Source organism: Oncorhynchus kisutch, linkage group LG14, assembly GCF_002021735.2.
Source record: "Oncorhynchus kisutch isolate 150728-3 linkage group LG14, Okis_V2, whole genome shotgun sequence".
NCBI classification, from domain to species: domain Eukaryota; kingdom Metazoa; phylum Chordata; class Actinopteri; order Salmoniformes; family Salmonidae; genus Oncorhynchus; species Oncorhynchus kisutch.
Genome location: NC_034187.2, coordinates 23,376,543 through 23,394,294, shown reverse-complemented (window position 1 = coordinate 23,394,294; position 17,752 = coordinate 23,376,543). Strand labels below are relative to the sequence as shown.

Here is a 17,752-nt window from a genome sequence, read left to right as displayed (position 1 = left end):
GTCACACTTGGAGACAAATTGAACAGAAATTCAGCCTCTGAGGAGTCAGAGCAGAGCAGCAAGTCCATGTAACACTGGATTTCCCCCACGACTGGAGACAGGAGGAGCGAGAGGAAGAGAGGGGGACAGGACAGAGGGAGAACGAGAGAAAGGAGAGTCAAAAGATAAATGAATGTGGAAACAAATGCAATTATTTATTTTACACTACTTATAGGCAAGTACAGAAGTTTAACTACATTTTAGCAATCTGCTGGGGTAAAGGCCTCTAACTTCTGCGCTTTGCAACAGCTTCATGGTGTTCGTCTGCCCTGGATAACACCTACCATTCATCTTGGACAAAGTACAAACTTGAACAGATCAATTCAAACAATGTCTCCTATCCACAGAAACATCCTAATGATCAAATCAGTCAAGTCCTCTTGTTAGCACTAGAGTGACTCCTTACGAAACCAGGACAAAACAAATACCATGATTGTGGGGATTTTCACTAAATTGAATCCATAGATAGTATGTCAACAATCCTTTCGCCAAAGGACCATTCTGTACACTCGGTGTACAAAACATGAACACCTGCTCTTTCCATGACATAGATTGACCAGATGAAGAATCCTAGTGAAATGATCCCCTATTGATAATGATAAGGATTTTTAAGCCTAAAAGTAAAAGTAAATACATTTATGAATATTGGAAACACACAGATTTTGGATATGGCAAAATGTTTAATATATTGAACAGAAGACGCTCTACAGGCATATGAAAGGTCCAGAGTGGGATCTCCGCTACTTTAGGACTTTAGGACAATTTGTAAGCATTACCAACGGAGTGAATGTGAAAATGGTTTCAAAATGGTCACCCCCTGCTGGTAATTTGCAGGATGTGGAATGATACAAGTAAAATGCTGGCTGTGATTGGTACCATCGCCTACCATTAGGGACATTGAATGTTCAGGCTGCTGCACAGACATGACGGTGGCTCATCTAGAGCGTTCAGTTAAATTGTGTTTGAGAGCATTTTAAAACTCTAAAATGGTTAAATGAGTGAGAAATAGGAGTAATTGTTGCATTAGCTTGTGAGTGAGCAACGTATACTATTACCCTAAATTGACATGACTTATTTTTCCATATTGAATTATTGGCCGTGGCTGCAAATACTGAGTTGTTGCTCGTGGTCAAACCCCTCCCCGCCCCTCCGGAAAACGCGTTCTCAAAGCTAAGGAACCGGATCATGTTCTGCACATGTTATTTTACACACACACATTCCCTTTAGGGTTCTCTTTACTCACCCTCTTCTGCATCATGATGATGCAGCCTCTGTCTGCCTCATATTTCTTTAACAGCTCAAATAAAAACCCCTGTGGCGATCTGAACAAACAACCCCCAAAATATGTATTGAAGGCTATAAAACCTTCTGTCTGTTGTAATGGATATTGCATTTGCACAAGCAGGACGTAGTCCCTTCACATTGCATTGGAGCAAAAACAATTAACGTTGTGTGTGATGTAGGCAAACCTTTATTGTTGCTGCCATACAGCGCGCGCCATTATTCCTAACGTTGTTTGTCAAGTACTGCTTTAGACTGCCTACTATTTGTGATGATAATCTTCATAGTTATGCTGCCATATCGTAATAAGAGTAGTTGAAAAAAGAACTAACCAATGTTTGCAATCATAATTCATCGCTGTTTTGACTATGTGTCTTGCTTTGTTTGACATGCTTGCTTAAATATACACAAATCCGCATAAATCTCAGTATCAATAGCCATGGCAGGTCTGGTTCGAACAGCAGCTACTCCGTAAATAATTGTGTATTGCGCTAATTTCCCTAATGTGGACAGTTTGTGTTACTACCGTACACAAGCTTGTATTTTCACCACAAATTAAGTGGAATTACAAATACTTTTCACCTTACAATAAAAGTTTGTACTCATCAAGATGATACTAAATCGACTGCTTTAAAACAGATAAATAGCTTTGGTTTGGCACCGTTGATTTTATCATGTGCCTGTCCATAGCATTTTCAATCTCAAATGGAAAGGACAAAATCTGGGCGGGGTCTTCAGAAAAGTCACTGGCCACAAACACAAACACAGATTTGCTATCACTCAAAATGAAGGCCAACGAGTCACTATGTAGAACTATATCTGTGAGGTGATTATTCAAATGATCCAGTCAAAGTGTTGCATTCACTTTTTTGTATTGGCCATCTACCATAAACATTGTGGCACTACAGGTTCTCATCTATCGATAGGTACAGTATATTCAACTTTGATGTGGTTAGTCTTTTAGAAGAGCACAAACTGTACATGTTCCCGCGGTTATTGTCCCAGTTCCATTGATTTCTATACAATATCGATGTGAGTGATTCATTTGTGCACGCTATTGAAAACAGTAGAACAAGCTAATCAATTCCAGTTTAGAGTGGCCGATTGGTAAATGTTGGTGTGTGTGCAGTTTAAAAAAGGTAGCTACTAATTTAGGAAAATATAAGTAATCTAAACACACGTGTGACACATGTATGTGTAGCAGAGGAGGCTGGAGGTAGGATGGGCTCATTGTAGTGGCTGGAATGGAGTCAAACGTGTAGTTTCCTTAATGCTTGATACCATTCCATGAATTCCATTTCAGCAATAACAATGACCTATCCTGCTATAGCTCCTCCCACCAGCCTCTGATGTGAAGGGAGTATTTTTTGGTCTTCAAAATATTACAACCAATTTCAGCATATTGATTATGAATTTGAACATTTAAAACTGGTGTTTTGAGACTGGGCTATTTAAAAAAAAAAATCCATAACAGGAAGCAGCAACAGTATAATTAAAAAAACTTGTTTTAAGAATATAAATGATACTTCTTATGTGATTAATGTTAGAACAACTGAATAAGCCAAATAACATGCTATGATTTATTGAAATCGTGAAAATGTGTTTGTCAATGCCAATCTCTCTGTATAACATAGGCCAAAACTTTAAAACTAGCAGAGATCTGACTCTGGAACTTTGATATACCCATAATTGTTGCATATTATGTAATTTATCTAGGAAAGTCAGTTAAGAACACATTTTTATTTACAATGACGGCCTAGGAACAGTGGATTAACTGCCTTGTTCAGGGGCAGAGGGACAGATTTTTACCTTGTCAGCTCAGCATTCGATCTAGCGACCTTTAGGTTACTGGACCAACGCTCTAACCACTAGGCTACCTGCCGCCACAAATGTGTTAAACAAAATATTGACAAATTTGAAAAATCTTTTTATTTCACTCACACACACGTTTATATTGTTCAACATTAATAAATTAAATGGGGGGGGGGGGGAGTTCAAAATCGAAATACTACTCATATGACAGAGCAAGCAGTAACACGGAACCCAAACCAGCTGCGCGCGTACGACACGCAGGTTAAAATATTAAAACAAACTCAAATTATATTAATTTGGGGACAGGTTGAAAAGCATTAAACATTTATGGCAATTCAGCTAGTTAGCTTGCGCTTGCTAGCTAATTTGTCCTGGGATATAAACATTGAGATGTTATTTGACCAAAAAATGCACAAGGTCCTCTACTCCACCAATTAATCCACACATAAAACGGTCAACCGAATCATTTCTAGTCATCCATCTTCCTTCCAGGCCTTTTCTTCGCTTGACTTTATATTGCGATTGGCAACTTTCATAAATTAGGTGCATTACCGCCACCGACCTCGTTTGTCTTTCAGTCACCCACGTGGGTATAACTACTGAGGAGATGGCACATGGGTACCTGCTTCTATAAACCAATGAGGAGATGGGGGAGGCAGGACTTGCAGCGTGATCTGCGTCAGAAATAGAACTGATTTCTATTTCATCCCTTGGAAACGCAGGCGCGCGCGATCAGTGTGGGTGCAATAATTGAATAACAGATTTCTAAATGTATTTTGCAACGCTCACACACGCGAGCGGTGTGGTCAGCCTATAAAGCTTCACATGACACCAATTGTTGTCTTGTAGCACCTACAAATGGATGCCTGTGTAAGGCTAAAATGCAATAAATATGCCAACTTTGGTCAATTATTTCTCTACTCTGCTTTTAGATACAAACGTCAAATACATGTCAACAATCTCTCGTCCTAAGCACCAATCTATGGATTACATTGTGAAAATCCCCAAAATCATGGTATTTTTATGTCCTGATTTCATACGGAATCTCTCACTACCAATAACATGGCACAACATCAGAAGGGAGAATGGCAGTCTGCTACTAAACATACACACCAATTTATTCCTCAATACCCAAACAAAGCTCATTGAAGATAATACTTCCTCCAGATGGCACCGCCTATCCCAGCCTATGCCAAGCTCACACCATACAGAGTACAGACCCAGAAATCAACACCGCCATTCTCACGGGTGTGTGGTTCCATTCAAATGAACCCACAGACATAATCAAAACAAGCAGGCAACTAATACTAAACACAGAGGTAGTGGCACTAGCAGTGTTAGTGAATACATAGAAACAGTATATGGACTTTCTGGGGCATCAGCATGATTTGACAAGAACTAGATGAAACCTCCAACAGACATTTAAAGTGCCAATCAGACTCACAGCACCAGAGAGAAGCTTGATAGACTAGAGCAGGGCTCTCCATGCCCGTTCCTAGAGAGCTACCATCCTGTAGGGTCACTCCAACCAGATTTGTAATGTGATTCAGCTCATCAATCAGCTAATTATTAAATTCAGGTGCGCTAGATTAGGGTTGGCATGAAAGCCTACAGGACCATAGCTCTCCAGGAACAGGGTTGAGAGCGCTGGGCTAGAGTAACCAATACTCTCTCGCAAGACTCCGCAAGCGACACAGAGACTGAGAAGACTAATCGTTTATAGAATTCCATCATTTGAATGTTCTCACTCACTCACAGTGGAAGTTGAAACTTTAAGCTAGGTGCCGAGTCCGGCTATCACATTTGAGACTTGTGAGCGGCAGGGTAGCCTAGTGGTTAGAGCATTGGACTAGTAACCGGAAGGTTGCAAGTTCAAACCCCCGAGCTGACAAGTTACAAATCTGTCGTTCTGCCCTGAACAGACAGTTAACCCACTAAGCCATCATTGTAAATAAGAATTTGTTCTTAACTGACTTGCCTAGTTAAATAAAGGTTTAAAAAAAAAAAAAAAATTGTTCCATGTCTATTGTGGATGCGATCATGTCCCAAAGGTTAAGTAACAGTTGTGTAGGTGCATGTGGGCAATTCCATGCAAACATAGTGATGCTGAGACTAAGATCTTTCATTTTAAAATGTATGTAAAACCAAAATTCAATGATTCTAAGTTAAACAAAAACCATACAACTCTATGCACAAGGACTACTTAACAATTTCCACTGAACATATTACAAAAACACATTTACTTGAACAGTGCAGATGCAAAGTTTGTGCTGTTTGTGCCATCATTGCTACCAAACTAACTTCAAGCAAGTGTTTTAAAATGCTCAGTGGAAATTGTTAAAAGTAGTCATTGTGCATAGAGTTTTGTTAAACTTGCAATAGTTTTGGGGGGTTTGATATACATTTTAAAAGGTTAAAAAGGTCAGCATCGCTCAGTTACAGTGGAATTTCCCATATCTCCAGCAACACACAAATGAAATAAACATTGAGAAGAATGAAACTCTGCAGTTAGATCTAAGTCACTGGTGTAGATCTAACTTTGAAAATCAAATACTCCGTTTGAACCGGTGAGAGAGAGAGAAGGGAAGCAGTTAAATTAAGAGAAAAGTGAAAGGGGAAAGAGCAGCAATTCAGAGGGACTTTCAGCCCCATATATAGCTCCAACTATTTATTCAATGAGGTAATTTCCTTGAGGACAGCAAAAAGGCTGCTCATGCAACTGAATCAAGTAGTTAGGCCTACCTAGAGAAATGCCATCTCTTTAATGCTGCTATCCCAGAGGGGCTGTTTGAGTCAGTATAACTTCTGCCTGACGCTGGAGACTGAAAAAAAGTACCCAGTCAGCAATGGTGCTCTGCCAACTAAATGGGATCAGTGGGGCTGGGGCCTGGGGGAAAATACTGCTATCATTGATGTTTTACTTCAGGCTTTGATGATACAGTATGTCTAATGTGCCTAAACTGAGCACTACTGAAATGAAGAAGGGCGTGTTCTGGGATGTTATTAACAGTATACAGTGCATTCGGAAAGTATTCAGACCTTCACTTTTTACATATTGTTACGTTACAGCCTTATTCTAAAATGGATTCAATTGTGTGTTCAGAGCTTTGTTGAAGCACCTTAAGCTGCGATTACAGCCTTTAGTCTTCTTGAGTATGACACTACAACCTTGGCACACCTGTATTTGGGGAGTTTCTCCCATTCTTCTCTGCAGATCCGCTCAAGCTCTGTCAGGTTGGATGGGGAGTGTCGCTGCACAGCTATTTTCAGGTCTCGCCAGAGATGTTCGATCAGGTTCAAGTCCAGGCTCTGGCTAGGCCACACAAGGACATTGAGCCTTGTCCCCGAAGCCACTCCTGTTTTGTCTTCACTGTGTGCCTAGGGTTGTTGTCCTGTTGAATCTAAACCTTTTCCCCAGTCGGAGGTCCTGAGCGCTCTGGAGTAGGTTTTCGTCAAGATCTCTCTGTACTTTGACCCATTCATCTTTCCCTCAATCCTGATTGGTCTCCCGGTCCCTGTCACTGAAAAACTTCCCCACAGCGTGATGCTGCCACCACCATGCTTCACCGTAGGGATGGTGTCAGGTTTCCTCATGAAGTGATGCTTGGCATTCAGGCCAAAGAGTTAGTCAGACACATCCAGCCTTTTTTTAAAGGCAGATTTATTTATTTACTAGCAAGCAATGAAAACGTGCATTTCATTTAAAAAAGTCCACTTTTTTTCTTTTTTTTTGTACATAAGTGCCAAAGCTTATTGCGCTCTACACCCCCCACCAGCAACTAGCTCCTTTACATCTCTATCCAACTTTCCTTTGATGCTCGAGTTTTTTATAGATACTAAGTTAACAAACCAATTGCTTAATCATTAGGAAACACTCCCGCTATTAGGTAGAGTTTATTTACATTAAAATAAAGTTACTAATAATTGACAAATCTAAATGAATGTCGGCCTATTTAAAACGGTTTTGACGGTTATTTTATTTACATGTCCGTCTTCATACATAACCGTCAGTTACACGGTTATTCAATTACCATCACTGCCCTATCCCTGACCCAGTCTAATATCTATATGTTTAAAGCAGACCACAGAGTCCCTGTGCCCAAGAACACCAAGGCAACCTGTCTAAATGACAATCTCCCCGTAGCACTCACATCTGTAGCGATGAAACACTTTTAAAAGGCTGGTCATGTCTCACAGCCACAGCCACACCATCATCCCAGACACCCCGAACCCACTCAAATTTGCATGCTGCCCCAACAGATCCACAGACAATGGCGCCGGAGGTGATGGCTGCAGTTTTACGGGCTCCTAACCAACCGTGTATTTTGTGTTTTTTTCCCGCATTGTGTGAAACGTATTTTGTACATAATGTTGCTGCTACCGTCACTTATGACAGAAAAGAGCTTCTGGGTATCAGAACAGCAATTACTTACATCGAACTAGATTAAGATTTTTTCTTTAGTGAGTTCGACGCAAAGGATATACTGTTTTCCCGAGACAAGGACAAAATCCCAGCCATTCAAGTGAAGAAAAGACAGATGTACAAGGAGCGGAAATCGGGGTAGCTTGTGAGAAGTGTGTAACCCGCCTCAACCATCTGTTCTATTGGTCAACATGCAATCACTGGAGAATAAACTGGATAAGCTCCGTTTGCAACTATCCCAGCAACGGGACATTAAAAACTGTAATATCTTATGGTTCACCAAGTCGTGGCTGAACAACAACACGGATAATATACAGTTGGCTGGGTTTTCAGTGCATTGGCAGGACAGAACAGCTATGCCCGGCAAGACAAGGGGCGGTGGTGTGTGTATTTGTCAATAACAGCTGGAGCGTGATGTCTAATATTAAGGAAGTCTCGAGGTATTTCTCACCTGAGGTAAGGTACCTCATGATAAGCTGTAGACCACTAAGACCACACTCAACGAGCTGTATAAAGTCATAATCAAACAAGAACATGTCCATCCGGAAGCAGCGCTCCTTGTGGCCGGGGACTTTAATGCAGAAAACTTCAATCTGTTTTACCAGCATGTCGCGTGCAACCAGAGGAAGTAAAACTCTAGAAAACATTTGCTCCACACACAGAGACACATACAAAGCTCTCCCTCACCCTGCATTTGGCAAATCTGACCATAATTCTGTCCTCCTGATTCCTGCTTACAAGCAAAAACTAAAGCAAGAAGTACCAGTGACTCACTCAATACGGAAGTGGGCAGATGACCCAGATGCTACGCTACAGGACTGTTTTACTAGCAGACTGGAATGTTCCAGGATTCATCCAATGGCATTCAGGAATATACCACCTCAGTCACCGGCTTCATCAGTAAGTGCATTGACCCCCCCAGTGATCGTACGTACATATCACAACCAGAAGCCATGGATTACAGGCAACATCCACACCGAGCTAAAGGCTAGAGCTACAACTTTCAAGGAGTAGGACACTAATCCGGATGCTTATAAGAAATTCTGCTATGCCCTCAGACGAACCATCACACAGGTTTAGAGACAATACAGGACTAAGATTGAATCCTACTACACCGGCTCTGATGCTCGTCGGATGTGGCAGCACTTGCAAACTATTGCGGACTACAAAGGGAAACTCAGCCACGAGACGGGCTAAATGACTTATGTTTGCTTCGAGGCAAGCAATACTGAAGCATGCATGAGAGCACCAGCTGTTCCGTACAACTGTGTGATCACACTCTCCGTAGCCGATGTGAGCAAGACCTTTAAACAAGTCAACATTCACAAGGCCGCGGGACTAGACGGATTACCAGGATGTGTACTCAAAGCATGCGCGGACCAACTGGCAAGTGTCTTGACACTGACATTTTCAACCTCTCCCCGACGAAGACTGTAATACCCATGTTTCAAGCAGACCACCATAGTCCCTGTGCCCAAGAAAGTGAACGGAACCTGCCTAAATGACTACCGCCCTGTAGCACTCACCTTGGTAGCATGAAGTGCTTTGAAAGGCTGGTCATGGCTCATAACATCATCCCGGAATCCCCATTCCTACTCCAATTAGCATACCACCCCAACAGATCCATAGATGACGCAATCTTAATCCACACTGCCCTTCCCAACCTGGACAAAAGGAACACCTATGTGAGAATGCTGTTCATTGACTACACCTCAGTGTTCATCACCATAGTGCCCACAAAGCTCATTACTAAGCTAATGACCCTGGGTCTAAAACACCATGCTACCACATGGCAATGCTGCAAGTCTGGAACCTGAACAGCTTCTACACCCAAGCCATCATACTTCTAAACAATACTGCTAAATAGCTAATCAAATGGCTACCCGGACTACCTGCATTGGATGTTTTTTTCCACCGACTCCTGCACACACACTGGACTCTACCAACACACAAAAGTATGTGGACACCCATTCAAATTAGTGGACTCTGCTATTTCAGCCACACTTGTTGACAGGTCTATAAAATAAAGCACACAGCCATGCAATCGCTAAAGACAAACATTGGCAGCGAATGGCCTTACTATTTAACAGCACGTGGGGATCTCTCTCTTGAATTGTTGTAACAGTTAAGAAGTTTTTATGGCTGTGTGCAATGATCATGAAGTGTGCATCAAGTTGGCTACTTGCAGAGGATATCGTATAGCTTCAAGTTGAGCCTAATAGAATATTTGATATTGGATTTAACATCTGGTCTCCCAGCAGCGTTTGAACCTCTTGATGGGTTGCCACATCATTTTCCACCACTATACTAGAAAGGCTAATGCTTCCTGATGTTTCGCCCTGTGGTCAGCCAGGGGTAAAAAGACTGCTGCAACCTGATTGGCTAAACGCAGGGTGCACCATCAGGAAGTAGCATTCCTAGGCTTTAGCCACTCTGGCATGATGGTGGCAAATGGTGTTTCATAAAGAAAGTATGCATATTTTCCTGTTTATTCCCAAGACGTTATTAAATCTAGTTAAAAAGGAGGGGAGGACCGCTCATAATAATTTCTGGAATGGAGATAATGAAAAACCATGGTGTTTGATGCCATTCTACTAATTCCGCTCCAGCCATTACCACAAACTCGTCCCCAATTAAAGTGCCACCAACCTCCTGTGGTGGAGATCCTTAAATCCATTAGCAGCTGCCCAGGCTAGCAGTAGACATATTGTGTTGCTTTCCTTCGATGTCGATGATGATATTGCTCCCAGTAATTATCAGCTATTGGTGGTGTTGTTTTGGTGCATTGTGTTTATGCCAATGCATGTAGCTGTGCAGGCCGATGTGAAACCCACATGGTTTGCTACATAAGGGGCATTACAGGGAAGGGGATCCCTGCTGGTGGGCTATTAAAGTGGGTAGTAGTTCACTGTGGGCTAAGAGCCATAGGGTGGGGCTACAGAAACGCAGACGGCACCTACGGTAGACCTACATACACTAGATATACAAAAGTATGTGGACACCCCTTCAAATGACTGGATTCAGCTATTTAAGCCACACCTTTGACAGGTGTATAAAATCAAGCACACATCCATGCAATCTCCATTGACAAACATTGTCAGTAGAATAGCCTTACAGAAGAGCTCAGTGACATTCAATGTGTCACCGTCATAGGATACCACCTTTCCAACAAGTCAGTATATCATAATTCTGCCCTGCTAGAGCTGCCCCGATCAACTATAAGTGCTCTTATTGTGAAGTAGAAACGGCTAGGAGTAACAATGGCTCAGCCGTGAAGTTCCAAGTTCCAAACTGCCTCTGGAAGCAAAGTCAGCACAATAACTGTTTATCGGGCGCTTCATGAAACAGGTTTCCCTGGCCAAACAGCCGCACACAAGCCTAAAGATCACCATGCACAATGCCAAGCGTCAGCTGGAGTGGTGTAAAGCTCACAGCCATTGGACTCTGGAGCAGTGGAAGCGTGTTCTCTGGAGTGATGAATCACGCTTCACCATCTGGCAGTCCAACAGACAAATCTGGGTTTGGCGGGTGCCAGGAGAACGCTACCTGCCCCAATGCGTGGTGCCAACTGTAAAGTTTGGTGAGGAGGAATAATGGTCGGAGGCTGTTTTTCATGGTTCGGGCTCAGCCCCTTAGTTCCAGTGAAGGGAAATCTTAACGCTACAGCATACAATGACATTCTAGATGATTCTGTGCTTCCAAATTTGTGGCAACAGTTTGGGGAAGGCTCTTTCCTGTTCCAGCATGACAATGCACCCTGTGCACAAAGAAAAATCCATTCAGAAATGGTTTGTTGAGATTGGTGTGAAAGAACTTGACTGGCCTGCACAGAGCCCTGACCTCAACCCCATCGAACACCTTTGGGATGAAAAGGGAACGCGAGCCAGGCCTAATTGCTCAACATCAGTGCCCGACCTCACTAATTGTTTGTGGCTGAATGGAAGCAAGTCCCTGCAGCAATGTTCCAACATCTAGTGGAATGCCTTCCTAGAAGAGTAGAGGCTGTTATAGCAGCAAAAGAGGGACCAACTCCATATTCATGCCCATGATTTTGGAATGAGATGTTCGACATGCAGGTGTCCACATACTTCTGGTCATGTAGTGTACTTACACAGACACCCCCCCCCCCAACACACACACACACTTTTGTTATTATCTATCGTGTTGCCTAGTCACTTTAACCCTACCGATAAGTACAGTACATAGATACTTCAATTACCTCGTACCCCTGCACATAGACTTGGTACTGGTACATCCTGTATATAGCCATGTTATTTTCTACTCCCTATACAAAACATTAGGAACACCTTCCTAATATTTAGTTGCACCCCCTTTTACCCTCAGAACAGTCTCAATTAGTCTGGACATGGACTCTACAAGGTGTCAAAAGCATTCCACAGGGATGCTGGCCCATGTTGACTCCAATGCGTTCCACAGTTGATTCAAGTTGGCTGGATGTCCTTTGGGTGGTGGACCATTCTTGATTCACATGGGAAATTGTTGAGCGTGAAACTCAGCAGCGTTTGAGTTCTTGACACACAAACTGGTGTGCCAGGCATCTACTACCATACCCCGTTCAAAAGGCACTGAAATATTTTGTCTTTCCCATCCACCTTCTGAATGACACACATACATGTCTCAATTGCTTCAAAATCCTTTAAACCAGTCTCCTCCCTTGTATCTACACTGATTGAAGTGGATATAACATCATTAAGGGATGATGGACTGACCAGGTGAAAGCTGTGTCATGGAAAGAGCAGGTGTTCCTTATGTTTTGTGCACTCAGTATATAGCAATGTAATTCTTATTCTTTATTTTTTGTTATTCAGTGTATTTATTTCTCGTGTCACTATTTCAATTGATTTATTTGATCTTCTCTTTAACTCTGCAATGTTAAAATGTCCCTTAAGCATTTTACGGTTAGTCTATGAAGCATGAGACAAATAAAAACATTATTTTAACACCAAATGATAGAATTCATCATGGAATAATGGTGCTATATCCCTCCAATAGAATTTTAGAAATAGAAATATTAATAGAAATAGAAATATTTGCCAAGATACATTGAAGCTCTTCAGGCCAAACGCCCTATTAAAACACTTTATGATGGAGTTTCCTTTATTTTGCCAATTACCTGTACATAGAGTGCAAATCAAGAAGAGTACAGGTTGAAAAACGTTTACACTAAGGACATAAAAATGGCCCAGGCATTGTTCTGCTGAGGCAATTAGAGTCTTATCCAGGATAATTACAGTGCATTCAGAAAGTATTTAGACCCCTTCCCTTTTTCCACATTTTGTTATGTTCAAGCCTTATTCTAAAATGGATTCATATATATTCCTCAATCTACACAACACCCAATAATGACAAAGCAAAAACAGGTTTAGACATGTTTAAATGTACTGAAAATAAAAAACAGAAATACCTTATTTACATAAGTATTCAGACCCTTTAATAGGAGACTCGAGCTCAGGTGAATCCTGTTTCCAATGATCATCCTTGAGATATTTCTAAAACTTGATTGCAGTCCACTTGTGGTATATTCAATTGATTGGACATGATTTGGAAAGGCACACACCTGTCTATATAAAGGTCCCGTAGTTGACAGTGCATGTCAGAGCAAAAACAAAGCAATGAGGTCGAAGGAATTGTCCGTAGAGCTCAGAGACAGGATTGTGTCGAGGCAGAGATCTGGGGAAGGGTACACAAACATTATGCTACATTGAAGGTCCCCAACACAGTGGCCTTCATCATTCTTAAATGGAAGAAGTTTGGAACCACCAAGACTCTTCCTAGAGCTGGCCACCCGGCCAAACTGAGCAATGGGGGGAGAAGGGCCTTGGTCAGGGAGGTGACCAAGAACCCGATGGTCACTCTGAAAGACCTCCAGAGATCCTCTGTGGAGATGGGGAAACTTTCCAGAAGGACAATCATCTCTGCAGCAGTCTACCAGGCCTGTATGGTAGACTGGTCAGATGGAAGCCACTCCTCAGTAAAAAGCACTTGAAAGCCCACTTGGAGTTTGCCAAAAGGCACCTAAAGGACTAAACAAGATTCTCTGCTCTGATGAAACCAAAATTTAACTCTTCGGCCTGAATACCAAGCGTCACGTCTGGAGGAACCCAGGCACAGCTCATTACCTGGGCAATACCATCCCCACGGTGAAGCATGGTGGTGGCAGCATCACGCTGTGGGGATGTTTTTCAGTGGCAGGGACTGCGAGACTAGTCAGGATTGGGGGAAAGATGAACGTAGCAAAATAAAGAGAGATCCTTGATGAAGTCCTGAGCGCTCTGGAGTAGGTTCTCAGACTGGGGTCAAGGTTCACCTTCCAACAGGACAACGACCCTAAGCACACAGCTCAGACAACGCAGGAGTGGCCTCAGGACAAGTATCCGAATGTCCTTGAGTGGACCAGCTTGAGCCCGGACTTGAACCCGATCGAACATCTCTGAGACCTGCAAATAGCTGTGCAGCGACACTTCCCATCCAACCTGACTGCGCTTGAGGATCTGCAGAGAAGAATGGGAGAAACTCCCCAAATACAGGTGTGCCAAACTAGTGTCATACCCAAGAAGACTCGCTGCCAAAGGTGCTTCAACAAAGTACTGAGTAAACATTTACTTATGTAAATGTGATCAGTTTATTTTTAATACATTTGCAAAAATGTCAAAAAAACTTGTTTTTGCTTTTCATTATGGGGTGTTGTGTGTAGATTGACGAGGGAAAAAACAATTGAATCGATTTTAGAATAAGGCTAATGTAACAAAATGTCAAAAAAGTGAAGGGGTCTGAATACTTTTAGAATGCACTGTATATGCAAGAAGCTTTTATAGGTGTTAATGGATGTCGACGACTGTTTTCATAATTTACCATTAGGCAAAGATTTTAAAGGGAAAAATGGAGGGTATGCCGGGGGTCTGAATGTGTGCTGCTGGTCAGAACATGTAGAAACAGGTCTGAATATGTGCTGCTGGTCAGAGCATGTAGAAACAGTCTGACTGCATCAATGCAATGCCTGATGCTTGTCCTCTCTGCCTTCTTCATAGCAAGCAATAACAGAGAGCGAGGCACTAAAAATGGCTTGGGAGGCGAGAGGGCTAGAGGATCCAGCCTGTTCAAACCCACGCACTCTTCCCACTCAACTTCAGTCTAGAACAGTCATCTAGCTCTGATATCCATCTCCTACTCATTCCCAGGAAATAAACAGCTGAGGATTCAGTTACTGCATATAAACTATATTCATTCTGCACTTTTAAAAAGATTTTAACTGGCACTGTAGAAGTTGAATTCCGTTTCAGAAACTGCTTAACATAGCATCTATGGTAACTGCAGGAAAAACCACTGCTAGGCCTTCAATTCAGTTTTGAAATGTGTCTGGGGGAGATTCGATGGAAATACATACATTTGTAAAATATGAGTGTTTAGGATGTAGGTGTGGCTATTTCAGTCTGGAACAACTATTATCACAATAAGTTTATGCGGAATGTTTTCAGGCCTATTAACAGATGACAGTCCTCTCGACATTCCACAGCAGTGAGTATGCCTGTCTGGGTAAATGCTCCTCAATCGTTTACTTGTTATTATCCTCTTAAACAGTTGGCTGAGGTCTACAACCCTGTCCTCTCTTTGGCAGCTACTACAACGCATCTGTCTGTATAAGAGAGAAGCGCGCATGTGGCATGCCGTTGGTAGTGGTACCCGTCTGGTGCATATCCCATATAGTGGGCCAATCCCTTGCCAAGTGGAAGATCGCTCAAGGATTTGAACGGAAGAAATGCTTCCATAGAAGTAGCCTACAACGATACACACATTTTCCACTATTCCCCATAATCTTCAAACAGACAGTTAAAGACTACGGCTATAGTTAAAGTATGTTGTCTTCTGCATCAAATGCTCTCATGTCTCAATAGAAAACTGAGCGCGCAATTATTTTCTATGACTGTCCTTACACCCTTACATAGGCGTATGTAGCCACTATAAATCGTAACTTTACCGGGAGCAATTTATTATAGGCCTCGTCTGCATGTCATCTGAATAGCCGGTCAATTACTATTAGCATGGAGGCTCGGCTACACATTGTCATAGAAGGATACACATGGTGCGGTTATCGGTGCTAAAATGTAGGCTAACGATAATGTGCAAATACAGTTTGTTAATCTAAAAGATGTGCAATAGGCCTATAATTTATTTGTGGAAATTCGGTTACAATGTATTATCTGAACATAAAAATGTATACATATCTTGGTTAAAAGGCGTAAGAAGTCTACTTATTACTATGTATTTTTTCGGTTGCTTCAAAATGCGAAAGGGGAAAACATCGGACCTATTAATAATTAATAAAATATTTAAGCAGACTTACCAGTAAACTTTCTAAGTTTATCGCAGATCTTGGATCTTTGATCATGGCCTCCAGCTTTTTCAACCGGTTTTCCATCCTTCTCTCTGCACCAAGCGACATCTTTGCGATTGATTAATGCCCGTTTCGTTTACATATAAGACGAGCCTTACGAGAAGTCTTAAGAGTTTACATGAGAAAAAAATATTTTAGTTCTTGAGCAATCGCCGTGGGCCTAGCAGCCTCCGACTCACCGCCCTCTGAAATCGCTTCGGGATTACAGTGTCCACAATGAAGGGGAAAACATAATCCACCGTGAAGGGAGAAGCGCCGCTCCTCAAACTTGCCAATTAGTTAGGAGATGTCGTTAAACGCAAATTAAGGTAAAAACTTATGGTAACATATTCCAAATAAATGTTCTCTAAGGTCCACACGGCGATTAAGTTAACATTTTTAGAAGATTCAGCAACAGGGCGTTTTCTTTGACCCCCCTCCCCTTCTCTTTTTGGGCGCTCCGAAATGCTTTGCTTCAATTTCAAAAATGTGTTTCTAAAACAGTCCGCAGTGTTTAAAATCCAACTTTAGAAACTCTCAAATTACATGGATTTTGTGACTGCCTCACAGTCGTAGGCAAATGTACAGGGTAAGAATGGCGTTCTCCAAAATAGCTTGCGTGATGAATCGTTAAACTTTCTATGATCAGTTCTACTCCCATGCACTACGTGGGTATTTATCCCTGCATGCCCAAAAACAAAGGTTTGTCGGAATGGCTAACTACAGTTAGCCACCGTGGAGTCCTCGTACACTACATACTCCACTTCCAGAGCTAGATCTCTCTCCTCCCTCTTCTGATATCAACATGCAAACACAGCCGTCTCATTTACCCATAAGCCTTCTCTTGTCTATATAGCCTGCTGTCCAACGTGGGAAGCTGCATGATGAACCATAGGAAGGCCTATGTGATGAAAGCTCTCCTAAAGTTTTACAAATACGTTCTTCACACTGAGAAATGATTCATCTGATTGATACATTATTTCCACTATTTAACAGCACATAGGTATCTATCTCTTGATATTGTTGGGACTTGAACCTGCGACCCTACAACTGTCCATGTGACTATCACGCTATCACCTTGTTACAACAATAGGTTTGAACCTCTTGATGGGTTGCCACATCGTTTCCCACCACTATGCTATAATGGGTAATGCCTAGGAATGCTATACTTCCTGTGTTTCGCCCCGTGTTCAGCCAGGGGTAAACAACAGACTGCTGCAACCTGATTGGATGAACGCAGGGCGCAACATCAGGAAGTAGCATAGGCTTTATCCACTCTAGCCTAGTAGTGGAAAATTGTGTGTTCATTAAAAAGTATGCATATTTTCCCCGTTTTTTCAGCCTTCTCCTTAAATATAGTTAAAGAGGAAATCGAAGCCTTTGCAGCCTGAATGGAGAATGTTTCATGTACGAACCGGTCGCCGGGGGACTTCAGTGTATTACCAGCTGTGCACATCAAGCCCAGACCCTAGTGGAGATCACAGGAGGCTGCTGAGAGGAGAACGGCTCATAATAATATCTGGAAAGGAGTTAGAGGAATGGAATCAAACACCTGGAAACCATGTGTTTGATGTATTTGATACCATTCTACTAATTCCGCTCCAGCCATTACCACAAACCCGTCCTCCCCAATTAAGGTGCCACCAACCTCCTGTGGTGGAGATCCATAGTCTATTAGCAGCTGCCCAGGCTAGCAGTAGACATACTGTATGGCTGTCCTTCAATGTCGATGATATTGCTCCCAGTAATTATAAGCCATTTGTGGTGTTGTTTTGATGTATTGATACCTACAGTAGAACTACATA

At 42.2% G+C, this 17,752-nt stretch overlaps 1 protein-coding gene across 4 annotated transcripts in view; it reads right to left on the bottom strand.

Annotated features, from left to right (window-relative positions):
* LOC109904161 (rho-associated protein kinase 2-like) overlaps positions 1 to 16,770 on the bottom strand; it is a 52,550-nt gene extending 35,780 nt beyond the window's left edge. For 3 of the 4 annotated variants that reach the window (XM_031788034.1, XM_020501344.2, XM_020501345.2), the window contains exon 1: positions 15,918 to 16,770. In XM_031788034.1, coding sequence (XP_031643894.1) covers positions 15,918 to 16,016 — 99 coding nt within the window. In that variant the 5' untranslated portion in view covers positions 16,017 to 16,770. The remainder of the gene's footprint in view (positions 1 to 15,917) is intronic. The other variant, XM_020501346.2, reaches the window with a different exon arrangement.
* Positions 16,771 to 17,752: the final 982 nt, after the last annotated feature.